Below are 14,160 nucleotides of genomic sequence, written 5' to 3' on the forward strand. Positions count from 1 at the left end.
GCAATAAAAATATGTATGTCTCAATTTTTTCTAGTGTCGAATAGTCTTAGTTATTGGCCGTTGAAAAGCAGTGTCCCGGTAGTGGCGTTTTGGCCGTTTAAGGGTTAAAGATTCTAATAGTTTGTTGTCAAACAATTTTTTTCCAGCCAAAACGGAGGTGGCAGATGACGCCCCTATTCTGAAATCTATCCATTATTTTTAATTGAAAAATTTACTATTTTATTTTTGGTGTTTGCATAGAAAATTTGTTTTTTTTTTTGGATTGAAAATTCATCTTTTGATATAAAAGTCTATTTTATTTTTGGTTCATAATTCATCTCTTTTAGTTAAAAATGTAAACATTTGATCCAAAAGTCATCTTTCCCTTCCGAGAATTTAATTGTTTTGTTGAAAGATCGTCTTTTGTAGTAGATTTATCTTTTTTGGTTGAAATTTAGTTCGTATAATTGCAAAATATACCATTATATTTTCGGAATTTATCTCGTTTGGTTAAAAATTGTACTATTTGATTGAAAATTTAAATATTTTGTTCAACATTCGTCTTTCATAATAGAAAATTTTTATCTTTATACAGAAAATTTGTATTTTTTTATTGAAAATCCATCTTTTCTTAGAAAATTCATTATGACAATTTTTTTTGTCGAAAGTTAATCCTTTTTAATTTTTGTCGAAAAGTCCTCTTTCTTGGTCGGAAATTCAACTATTTTGTTTGAAATTCGTCCTTTTCGATTGAAAATTTATCTTTTTAGGTTGAAAATGAATTGGTTATTTCTTTTTGGTTTATAATTAATCTCGTTTAAAAATTCTACTACTTGGTTGAAAACCCAAATATTTTCTTAACAATTTAACTGTTTTGTTGAATATTCGTATTCATCTCTTGTTAGAAAAGTCTATTGATTTTTTTTGGTCTTAAATCTATCTTTTTTAGTTCAAAATTTAATTATTTGGTTGAAAAGTCCTTTTTTTTTTGTCGAAAATTTAACTGTTTTATTTAAAATTCGTCCATTTTCGATTTGAAATTTCATTTTTTTCGGTTGAAAGTTAATTCCATTTAACTTAAAAATCTATTATTTTATTTTTGGTTCATAATTTATGTCCTTTGGTTAAGAATTGTGCTACTTGTTTAAAAATTAAAATATTTCCGAAAAATTTAACTGTTTCATTGAAAATTCGTTGTTTTTTTTTTAAAGAATATTTGTCTTTTTAGATTGAAAATCCATCTTTTGGCAGAAATTCATTTTTTTATCCAAAGTTAATTCCTATTAATTGAAATGTCTGAACATTCGACTTTTTTGTAAAAAATTCCTCTTTTTTAATAGAAAATTGTACCTGAAATTGGTTGAAAATTCAATTATTTGTTCAAAAATTAATTTTTTTCTCCAAAATTAAACTGTTTTGTTAAACATTCGTCTTTTCAGATAGCAAATTCGTCCTTTTAGATAAAAAAAATTTATCCTTTCGTAGAAGTCATTTTTTGTTGTTTAAAGGATCATTCTTTTTAATTGAAAAGTCTACTACAACTTATATTTTTGGTTGAGTATTCATCTCTTGTTTCAAATTTCGTCTAGTTTTGTTAAAAAAATCCAACTGTTCACTTGAAATTTAATCGATTTTTGTTGAGAATTCAACTATATTGTTGAAAATCCGTTTTTTTTTCGGTAGAAAATTTCACTGCTTAGTTGAAAATTCAGTTTTTGTCGAATGTTCATATTTTAGGTTCAACAATTCAAAAGTTTTGTTAAAAAATCGTCTTTTAAGTCGAAAATTCATAATTTAGGTTGAAAATTCAACTGTCTTGATAGAAAATCCAGCTGTTTCGTAAAAGGTTTGACTTTTTTGTTAAATTTTCATATTTTCTGGTTGAAAATTCAAATGTTTTGTAGAAAATTCAATTGTTTGGTTAAAAGTGTATCTTAGTTTAAAATGAACTCTTTGGTTCTCTTCTGGTAGTAATTTTTTTTTGGCATCTTTCATTTCAGTTTAAGCTTAAAAATTGCAAATTGTATTTAAATATTGTTCGATCGTTTGATTACGATTTCAAATATAAATGCATATTTCCGATTCTATATACATATGTGAAGAGAATAGTTCTGTAAATTTATAACTATGTACTAAACATTTTAATATATTTAATTACGTAAATTGATATTTTTCAAAAATTTTAATTGGGTTTGAAATTTTCAATCTATAAAAAAACCCGAGTTTTCAACAATTTTTAAAATAATTAATGTCCCCGAAATTATTCAGCATTTTTTAACTTTCCATGGATTATTTCAAGTGCTTAATTCTGAAATTTTATCTTAAGAATGTTTCAAATCATATAATATAAATTTTATAGTGATACAATTTCAAATTTTGAAGGTAAAAGGATATTTCAAAACATCGTTTTTTGCTTCATTAAAAAATTTAGTTATAATTTTTGTTCTGCTTTATTATTTTCTCATTCAGCACCTCCATATCTACAAAGCTTTTTTTTACCAATGAGTTTTAATCTCAAAATTCTCGGCCGATTTTCTCGGAGTTGACAAAAATTTTGTCCATCAAACTTTATTTGCCCTTATTCAGGAACTTAATATCTTGGAAGAACGATTTTATTTGATTTTTAAACGGAAATTAGTAGTTTTTCTCGCAATCTGCAGTCAAGGCTGGTCTAATTTTAGGTTAGTGTTACTTTTAGATTCTCAAATTTTACATCCGTTTCGTCGAACCTTGATAACTTTTTTTTTTTGATAAAAACTTTTTTGACATCAATTGAACAAAACTTCGGCTCGGGAGTGAACATTTGTTTATCTATAGATAGTGGTTTTGATTTTACAAATTTCATGAGTTCTAGAATTTAAAAAAATTTTAAGAACTTCCAGAATCCAGTTTTTAACAGTTGATATAATATCATAATGAATAAATGTAAAGACACATGAAAATTAAAAAAAAACCCTGAGCTTTTCTTTGATGTCAAAATAAAAGGAAACAAAAAATGTTTTTTTTTTTTTTTAAATTCAAATATGGAAAAACGATTGACTAATTAAAATTAGTCATTTCATGATTAATTTTTATTATATTCATATCCAAAGAATTTTAAACGGATCCTACTTATTTAAATGGATTTTTAAGATTTTAAGGAGTTTTAACGATTTTTGGTTGAAAATTTTATAATTTTGTTGAAAATCCTTTGTATTTTTTTTAGGATTAACTTTTTTAACTAACAATGTGTTCCATTTTTTCTTTAAAATCAAATTTTTTTATTTGAAAGTTCATTTCTCTTGGTTGAATCTTCTTGGCTGAAAATTCATCCCTTTTGGTTAAAAACGCAGTTTTTTCGTTCCAAATTAATCTGGTTTGGTTGAGGTTTCAATAATTCCAATAAGTAAAAATTCATATTTTTTGTTTTAATTTAACTATTCGGTTAAAAATGAAAATTTAAGTTTTTGGTAGAAAATTTAATTTTTTGTTAAAAAATCATATTTTCGGATTTTGGTAGAAAATTAATCTTTTTGAAAAATTCACATTTTTGGTTCCAAATTTTTCTACTTAGTTGACGGTTGAACTATTTTTTTTAAAATGGATATTTTTCAAGATTCAATCCTTGGCTTAAAATTAAACAGTTGCACTGAAATTTCGTATTTTCTGGTAGAAAATTAATCTTCTTGCTGGAAAATTCATTTTTGTTGAAGATTCATCTCCTTGGTAGAAAATGTAACTTTTCCATTTTGTTATCTTTTTCAATTATATCATTCAGTTTACAATGCGGAATTCGGAATTCTTTCACTTACAAATGTCCCATTTTGGATTTTAATCTTTAAGCTACAATTTTTCATTTTAAAATTAAATTATACATTAAGGATTAACAAGTTAATAATAATTGATTTTGCAAGACGATTCGGATTCAGATCACAATGAAAAATTAAACTATTGCATTTGGAAATTCTTTCGATTTAACCTTTATAAACTGTTTCTAATTTTAAAATAACTTTAAAATAATATATTTGCAATTAAAGGTTAATATTAAATTTGAAATATTGTTTCAGTCGAAAATTTCAAATTTTTTTATTAAGAAATATAGCAATTGTCTAACATTTAGAAGTATTTGATTTTTCATGTAAAATCTGTAATAATAAATCAAATATTTAAAACTAAACTTTCAACGTTATAGTTTTAATTGTCTTAGTTGAGAAAATTTAATTTGCAAGTCAAATTGTCGAATTTAGATGTATAATAAAAATATTGAACACCTATAATTTTTAGAGAAAATTCAAGTAAGTTGAAGAGGTATTTAGAAGGTCTGAAAAGTTTCAAAATTGGCTATTCGTGTCAAAATTTTGGTGCGAATAGCCTACGGCCTAATTTAAAACAAGATATAGATTTTTTCAGATTTGGAACAAAAAGTTAAGAAGCTTTTTGAGAATTATGAAAGGCTTCAAAAGAATATAAAAAATTTTTTAAGATTCCTTGGAAAATTGATTATAACTTTTTGTTATGAAAAATGTTTGTTAAGAGAATATTTTTAAAAAATTGTGAAAAATGATTCTGGAAAATTTTAAGGAAATATTTTTTATTTTTAAAAGTTGTTTGGAAGTTCTAAACAGATTTCAAAAGTAATTAAAAATGTGAATAAATGTAAAACAAAGTGTAGATGATTTAAAGATTTCAAGTAAAATTTTGTATTTTTTTTACGGGTTTTTAATCTAATTGAAATAAAAATAATTTAACCTTTAAGTGAAGTAGTGTTCAGTATATAATAAAAATTTAATCGTTCAACTTGTAATAATTCTAGTTTAAAATTTCTGAAGATGATTTGCAGCTCTGATTTTATTACTTTAAATGGCAAATTTTCTAGTCTTATAGTTCGAATTTTTTAATTTAATTGACTGTGTTTAATTTAAGTTAAACTTTTTTTGTTGAAAAATCTTTTTTTCATCGCTTTTTGTTGAAAATTAATCTTTTTGGATAAAAATTCATCCCTTTTGGTTAGAAAAGAAGTTTTTTCGTTCTAAATTAATCTGGTTTGGTTGAGGTTTCAATAATTTAAATAATTAAACATTTGTATTTTTTGTTTTAATTTAACTATTTGGTTAAAAATAAAACTATTTTTTAATGAAAATTTAACTTTTTCGTAGAAAATTAAATTTTTTGTTAAAAAATCATATTTTCGGATCGAAAATTCAACCGTTTTTAAGACGATTCGTCCTTTTGGCTTTAAAATTCAACAATTTTTGTAAAAAATTAATCTTCTTGTTGAAAAATTCACCGTTTTGGTTGAAATTTTACCTACTTTTAGTTTAAAGTGGAACTAGTTTCTTACAAACTCATATTTTTTCCAGATTTATCCCTTTGGTTTAAAATAAAACTTTTTAAATGAAATTTGGTATTTTTTGGTGGAAAATTAATCTTCTTGTTTTTCCATTTTTAGTAAATTAATCTTTAGGTTTACAAAATCATCTTATTAGTATAAATTCATCATATTAGTTTAAAATAAATTTCTTAATCAATGTAAACAACATGTGGATGTTTCAAAGTTTTTAAATAAAATTTTTGATCTTTCTAAGGACTTTTAAGAAAATAATTTAACCTTTAATTTAAGTAGTGTTCAGTGTATAACAAAAATGTAATCGTTTTTTTTTATAATTCTAGCTTAAAATTTCGAATTTTGCAATTTCTTTGACTGTGTTTAACTTTTTTTTTATTGAAAAAACGTTTTTTTTGTAAAAAAATTTTTTCTGTAAATTTTACTATTCCTGTTTTGACTAGGCATTTTCTCTTTACAAGTTAAAAATTGATCTATTTGATAGAAAATTCATCTATTTTGTTGAGCCTGCTTCTTTTTGGTTAAAAACCTAATCTTGTTTGTTGAAAATTCCATACATATTTAGACTTTAAATCTTCGAAATTAAAAGTGTTTCATTTTGAATTTAATATGGGATTTACAAGAATTTTATTTGAAAAAATTTATTCATTCATTATTATTCTATTTTCGTGAAAAATCTGATGTCCCTGAAGTTTTGAACGTTCAAATGGACGAAATATTTTTCGACATTTTTATTTTACCCATAAATATTGTTCCAACTGCAATTAAAATTATGCATTATAATACTTTTTACATAATAAATTATTTCCGATATAAATTAACAAACATTTTAGCACTTTTCCTGGTTTGCAGTCACCAGTAAAAAATTTCGTTCATTTGAACGTTCAGAACTTCAATTTCATAAAAATCGTCATGTTTTGATAGAATTTTGGACTACGTTATTGGGAGCAAATTAAAAACAAAAATCAATACACCCAAACTTTAAATGGGGAGTGTTTGTAAATATTTTTTCTCTCTAAAGTTAATTGTCGAATTGACATTTTAAAATGAAATTTTTACAGATCATCTTCGACATGTGAGGCTCGAACCCCGACTGTGAACGAAGGAAACACGAATAATACAACCAATCAAAACAACAGAGCTCCAATCAGAGCCCATTCCCACGAGGAATTTAGCGATTACTCTGAACAGGATGAAAATGCTGTCTCTCCAAAACCCGCGCACAAACCATTTTTTCGCCGCCTCTCATTCAAGGGTCTGAAAAAGGGGAAAGGACTTTTCCACAAACAACAAAGTGACGAGGTGGAATTGTCGCACAACGATCAACGGCGAGACAAACATTCGAAGGCCAAACTCTCGAAAATTGTCGTGGAATGCAGAAAAGAGGGAATTGTGAATTCCCTGATGGGCGAAAACATCGATGGGACGCAGAAATGGGAAAAGTCCCGATTGGCTTTGATCAAAGCGATTGGTGGCTACATGCTCGAATTTTATTCACCACCGAAAGCAGTAAAGCCAAGAAGTGGCGTTTTCTGTTCCGATATTGTTGAGGCCCGGGAAACTACGGCTCTTGAGATGCCCGATCACGAGAATACCTTTGTCCTGAAAACGGAAAAAATGGAATTTGTGATCGAGGCGCATGATTCGAATGACATGAGATCGTGGCTGGCTACGATTAAGTACTGCATGCGATCAGGACAGCTGGGAACGATTCCTCCGGGTCCGGGTGGGAACGACTCGGCGGATCTGATTCATGGATCCATGCCGATGAACATTGAGGGCGATAGACTGAGAGCTAATTCGGCGAGCAAAAGTTCTCGATCCATGCATGATCATGTTGACGAGCAAGGAAATGCGCCAGAGTTACCTCCGCGACTTAGAACTCAGAGCAATAGCAATTTAGAGCTCTGCTCGTCACAACAAGAAATTGAGCAAAGTAAGTCATACAGTCAATCTTTTTCAGGGACTCTTTTTTTTTTTTACTGAGAATTTTACCAATTTTTAGATGAAAAATCTGTCAAAGTTAGATTTCAAGAGTATTTTAAATAATCAGTTGAATTTTCATTTTTTTAAATTATGATACAGGTTGACCGCTGAACCGGAAATGACCGGGAATTTTCTTGAGACCGGAAAATGACAGTAAACTTATTTTTTGACCGGGAATTTTACAAATTTTTAGAAAAAAATCTGTCTAATTTTGATTTCAACAGTTTACAGGGTGTCCGCTGGATCGGAAAACCGGGAAATGACCAGGAAGTTTCTTGAGACCGGAAAATGACAGTGAATTTATTTTTTGAGCGGGAATTTGACAGATTTTTAGAAAAAAATCTGTCTAACTTTGATTTCAACAGTTTTTTTTTAGATTATCAGTTGAATTAAATTCTTTTTTTTAAATTATGATACAGGATGGTCACTAGGCCGAGAATTGACTGGACATTTATTGATTTTTTGAGATCGGAAAATGACAGTAAACTTATTTTTTGACCGGAAATTTGACAGATTTTTAGAAAAAAATCTAACTTTGATTTTAACAGTTTTTTTTAGATAATCAGTTGAATTAAAATTTTTTTTTAAATTGTGAACAGGATGGCCGCTAGACCGGAAAACCGGGAATTTCTTGAGACCGGGAAATGACAAGGAATTTGTTTTTTGACCGGATATTCGACCATTTTCTAGACAAAAATCTGTTTAACTTTGATTTGAAAAGTTTTTTTTTTAAATAATCAGTTAAAATTTCATTTTTTTAAATTATGGTACAGGGCGGTCACTGGACCGGGAATTGACCGGAAATTTATTGTGACCGGTAAATGACAGTAAACTTATTTTTTGACCGGGAATTTTATCAATTTTTAGACAAAAAATCTGTCTAACGTTGATTTCAAAAGTTTTTTTTTAGATAATCAGTTGAATTTTAATTTTTTTTAAAATTATAAACAGGATGGCCGCTAGGCCGGACACCCGGGAATTTCTTGAGACCAGGAAATAGGAATTTGTTTTTTGACCGGAAATTTGACCATTTTCTAGACAAAAATCTGTTTAACTTTGATTTTAACAGTTTTTTTTATATAATCGGTTGAATTTTTATCTTTTTAAATTATGATACAGTTTTGGCCGCTGAACCGCAAAAGAGGAAATGACAGTGAATTTATTTTTTTACCGGGAATATTACCAATTTTTAGAAAAAAATCTGTCTAACTTTGATTTCAACAGTTTTAAAACAAAAATAATCAGTTAAAATTTAATTTTTTTCAATTATGATACAGGATGGTCACTGGGCCGGGAATTGACCGGAAACTTATTGTGACCGGAAAATGACAGTAAACTTATTTTTTGACCGGGAATTTTATCAATTTTTAGAAAAAAATTTGTCTAACGTTGATTTCAAAAGTTTTTTTTTAGATAATCAGTTGAATTTAAATTTTTTAAAATTATAAACAGGATGGCCGTTAGACCGGAAAACCGGGAATTTCTTAAGACCGGGAAATGACAAGGAATTTGTTTTTTGACCGGATATTCGACCATTTTCTAGACAAAAATCTGTTTAACTTTGATTTTAACAGTTTTTTTATATAATCGGTTGAATTTTTATCTTTTTAAATTATGATACAGTTTTGGCCGCTGAACCGCAAAAGAGGAAATGACAGTGAATTAATTTTTTTACCGGGAATATTACCAATTTTTAGAAAAAAATCTGTCTAACTTTGATTTCAACAGTTTTAAAACAAAAATAATCAGTTAAAATTTAATTTTTAAGTTTTTGAAAATAATCAGTTGAATTTTAAGATTTTAAATTATGGTACAGGGCGGTCACTGGGCCGGGAATTGACCGGAAATTTATTGTGACCGGTAAATGACAGTAAACTTATTTTTGACCGGGAATTTTATCAATTTTTAGAAAAAAAATCTGTCTAACTTTGATTTTAACAGTTTTTTTTTAGATAATCAGTTGAATTAATTTTTTTAAATTATAAACAGGATGGCCGTTAGACCGGAAACCCGGGAATTTCTTGAGACCGGGAAATTACAATGAATTTGTTTTTTGACCGGAATTTTGACCATTTTCTAGACAAAAATCTGTTTAACTTTGATTTCAAAAGTTTTTTTTTTTAAATAATCAGTTAAAATTTCATTTTTTTAAATTATGATACAGGTTGGTCACTGGGCCGGGAATTTACCGGAAATTTATTGTGACCGGAAAATGACAGTAAACTTATTTTTTGACCGGGAATTTTATCAATTTTTAGAAAAAAAATCTGTTTAACTTTGATTTTAACAGTTTTTTTTTAAATAATCGGTTGAATTTTTATCTTTTTAAATTATGATACAGTTTTGGCCGCTGAACCGCAAAACAGGAAATGACAGTGGATTTATTTTTTTACCGGGAATTTTACCAATTTTTAGAAAAAAAATCTGTCTAACTTTGATTTCAACAGTTTTTGAAAATAATCAGTTGAATTTTAAGATTTTAAATTATGGTACAGGGCGGTCACTGGGCCGGGAATTGACCGGAAATTTATTGTGACCGGTAAATGACAGTAAACTTATTTTTTGACCGGGAATTTTATCAATTTTTAGAAAAAAAAATCTGTCAACTTTGATTTTAACAGTTTTTTTTAGATAATCAGTTGAATTAATTTTTTTTTAAAATTATAAACATGATGGCCGCTAGACCGGAAACCCGGGAATTTCTTGAGACCGGGAAATTACAATGAATTTGTTTTTTGACCGGAAATTTGACCATTTTCTAGACAAAAATCTGTTTAACTTTGATTTCAAAAGTTTTTTTTTTAAATAATCAGTTAAAATTTTATTTTTTTAAATTATGATACAGGTTGATCATTGGGCCGGGAATTGACCGGAAATTTATTGTGACCGGAAAATGACAGTAAACTTATTTTTTGACCGGGAATTTCAATTTTTAGAAAAAAAATCTGTCTAACTTTGATTTTAACCGTTTTTTGTTAGATAATCAGTTGAATTAAATTTTTTTTAAAATTATAAACAGGATGGCTGCTAGACCGGACACCCGGGAATTTCTTGAGACCAGGAAATAGGAATTTGTTTTTTGACCGGAAATTTGACCATTTTCTAGACAAAAACTTTGATTTCAAAAGTTTTATTTTTTTAATAATCAGTTAAAATTTTATTTTTTTAAATTATGATACAGGATGGTCACTGGGCCGGGAATTTACCGGAAAATGACGGTAAACTTATTTTTTGACCGGGAATTTTACCAATTTTTAGAAAAAAAAATTTGTCTAACTTTGATTTCAACAGTTTTTGAAAATAACCAGTTGAATTTTCAGATTTTAAATTATGGTGCAGGGCGGTCATTGGGCCTGGAATTGACCGGAAATTTTTTGAGACCGGAAAATGACAGTAAACTTATTTTTTGACCGGGAATTTGTATTTGTAAAAATTCAATAAGATTTTTAAGAGCTTTGAAAAGTTTAAAGGGGTTTCAAAAGATTTGTAATATTTTGTGGTATTTTAGAAGATTCGAAAGTTTTTAATAGATTTAAATAATTTGAAGCTATTCCAAAAGATTTGAAAAAGTTTCGGTTATTTTTTAAAACTACGACACAATTTTATAGAGCTATAAAAAGTTTCAAGGGATTTAAAAAGATTTCAACGGATTTTACAAATATTTTAGATTATTTTACAAGATTGTAAGGTTTTAAATGGTTAGAGAGATTTAAAAACAGTGGAGGATTTCAATGATTTTAAGGGACTTTAAAAAAAGTTAATGTAATTTTATAAATTTTGCATGGTTTTAAGGAAATATCTTTAAATTCTATAGAATTTTACGGGATTTCATAAAAAATTTAATTGATTTCAAGGAATTTTTCTACAAAAAGTGAGAAGTTTTGTAGCGTTTTAAAGATTTGAAGAGAGTTTCAATTGTTTTTGCAATGAACTTAGTTCAAGCTTACAGAATTCAATGAATTTTTAGAAATATGTTTTAAATGTTTTGAATTTTTTTTTAAAACCATCTCGATTTTTTTTCGTATTATTCTCATTTTCCTTAAATTCGTCTAAATTTACTTAAATTTTCCTGAAATCAATGGATTGTTTTAAAAAGTTTGTTCCATTCCTTTGAATTTAGCTTGTTTTACTTGGATTTAGCTTCAAATGTTACAACATTAAATTGTTGTTCTTTAAATATTTAATAATCAGTGAAAATGAAAAATTAGTCAGGGAAAAGTCAGGGAATTTTTCCGAAACCGTGCTTAATTTTGTTCTTAAATTGCAATATACACATCCCCTTCCTTCTGTTCTTCTTTCTTTCGTCTTTTTTATTTTTATTATCAAATTACAATAAAATATAATAAAATTATAGGTAGAAAAATTTTTTTCTTTAGAATTAATTTTGTGGTTGAAAAATCATTTTTTTCGGTTGTGCATTTAACTGTGTTCTAAAATATTCGTCTTTTTGACTTGACAATACAACTATTTCGTTGAAAATGAAACTCTTTTGGTTAAAGTTTAATTTTTCAAACTATTTTCTTAAAAAGTTATTTTTTTGTTGTTGAAAATTCGTCATTTTGGATAGAAAATTTATCTTTTTGGATTGAAAATCCATCTTTTGATAGAAAAGTCATCTTTTTTGTTTGATAATTCATCGTTCTTGGTTAAAGATTAAACTATTTTGTTAAAAATAAAATTTGTTGTTGAATATTCATGTCTTTTACTCACAAGTTCAACTGTTTGATTGTAAATAAAACTGTTTGGTTGAAAATTTATTTTATTTGTTTGAACATTCGTATTTTTTGTTTGGAAAATACATTCTTTTAAATTCTTCTTTTCGGGTTTAAAGGTGAAATTTTTTTCTAAAAAATTATACCTTTTAGCTAAAAAAAACTTAACTCTCTTGTTAAATTGTCATATTTTTTGGTCGAAAAATCAACAGTTTTGTTCAAAAAGTCATCTTTTTTGGCCGAAAATTCATCTTTTTGATTAAAACTCATCTGTTTGGTTAAAAATTAGTTGATTTGTTTGAAAATTCGTGTTCCGTGCTTCAAAGATAACTTTTTCGTTGAAAATTAATCTTTAGGATTTAAAAGTTGAATTTTTTAAAAACATTCAACTTTTTAGCTAGAAAATTCAACTATTCTGTTCAATATTCATTATTTTTTATTGAAAATTCAATATTTTGTTGAAAATGAAATATATTTTTACTAGAAATCTTAGGAATATGGTACTTACATTCACGGAATTTAAAAGAATTTATTCCCCTATTATTCGACTATTTTCGTTTTAAAAAAAAACTCCCGATTTCCCCCGTTTTGAGAGTATTGAGGGTTATAAAGTCTGAAATCACTTTTATAATAATTTGCATGCTGTATTTTACCTTTTAGTTCTAAAATTTGTATAATAGAGCAATTATTATTGCATTATAATTATAAACGTTTAAAATTCAACCGAGAAAAGTGTAATTTTTGACCGGGAAGTAGCCTGGAATTTTTTCTTTTAATTTTTAGTAGCAACCCCGTAAAATATGCAAATTGGGATTGATATTAAGGTATTGTTTGTTATTGACAGTTTCTGGAAATGACGGAGAGCTCGATTTGTCTAGCAGTCTTCGTGAATATCCCTGGTTTCATGGAACCCTTCCTCGGTCAGACGCAGCCCAATTGGTTTTGCATAGTGCTGCGAATGGTCACGGCGTTTTTCTTGTTCGGCAGAGCGAGACCAGAAAAGGAGAGTTTGTTCTCACTTTTAATTTCCAGGGTCGAGCAAAGGTAATTAATTTATTTTGCATTAAATATTGTTTAATTTTTTTCTTCTTCTTAATTGCAGTATAAAATTGAACAGCAATAATTATTCATTTGTAAAAGAAACTTTATATTAATCAGGGTGTCCAGCGACTTTGAAAAACTGGATTTCTTAAAATTTTTTTTTTAAATCTTTAAAACCTGGAAATCTCTATGAATTTTTTGCTTTTAAAGCATTTATTTTATTGAAATGTAAAAAGTGATTTAAATTCTTTAGTTTATTATGAAAGAGACATCTCGTTTAGAAGAAGTCTTTCTACTGATAAGTTTTTTTTATTTATCAAGATATAATTTATCTTTTGTTCATTAGAGAATAAATAGATTTCAGGGAACTTTTTGTAGACTATTAATTATTTTATAGGTTGAAATGAACAGACTTTAATATTGTGAATAATCTTGTAAGTTTTTCATTTCTTTTCCCCTTAAAGTATACTTTTTTTGTGACATTCAACTTACAAATTAGAAAAATTATTTGTTCAAAATTTCGATGTTAATTTATTTTTAGAATTAGAATGAATCATGGCTATACAACGGATAAATTTCACAAAGATTTAACGTATTTTAGTGATTCTAAATTTATGAGTTTTTCAGTAAAAAAAATGAGTTAGTAAACTTTTCAGTTTAATATTTTAAAAGTATTAAAAATGATCTTCAATTATTATTTGAAATGTTATTTTTTAGTCTAAAAATAATTAAAATATTTATTTATTACTCGCACGATCGACAGTCTTTTTCCTACTCAATAATTTTCAATAAACTAATTAAATTTAAAAAAGACGGATTTTTCAACAAAGGAGTTAAATTTTCAAACAAAAAAGCGAATTCTTTATAAAAACAGCTGAATTTTCAACACAAAAAATATTTTTAAAAAGTTGAAATATTTACAAAGTGGAAAATTTAATTTTCAATAACAACAAAATTTGATATCAACCATTTTTTGTGACTTTTTCAGTAAAAAATGGATTAGTTAACTTTTCTGTTAAAAAATTAATTAATAATTATTTACAAGTATTAAATTTATGTGTAGTCTGACGTTTAAAGTGCGCAACATAAAATTAACTTAATTTTTTAAACAAAATTACT

At 26.7% G+C, this 14,160-nt stretch overlaps 1 protein-coding gene across 2 annotated transcripts in view; it reads left to right on the forward strand.

Annotated features, from left to right (window-relative positions):
- LOC117169287 (SH2B adapter protein 1) overlaps positions 1-14,160 on the forward strand; it is a 36,853-nt gene that overhangs the window by 3,618 nt on the left and 19,075 nt on the right. For both annotated transcript variants that reach the window (XM_033355589.1, XM_033355590.1), the window contains exons 2-3: positions 6,364-7,238; positions 12,845-13,044. In XM_033355589.1, coding sequence (XP_033211480.1) covers positions 6,364-7,238; positions 12,845-13,044 — 1,075 coding nt within the window. The remainder of the gene's footprint in view (positions 1-6,363; positions 7,239-12,844; positions 13,045-14,160) is intronic.

This window comes from Belonocnema kinseyi, chromosome 3, assembly GCF_010883055.1.
Source record: "Belonocnema kinseyi isolate 2016_QV_RU_SX_M_011 chromosome 3, B_treatae_v1, whole genome shotgun sequence".
Lineage (NCBI taxonomy): Eukaryota > Metazoa > Arthropoda > Insecta > Hymenoptera > Cynipidae > Belonocnema > Belonocnema kinseyi.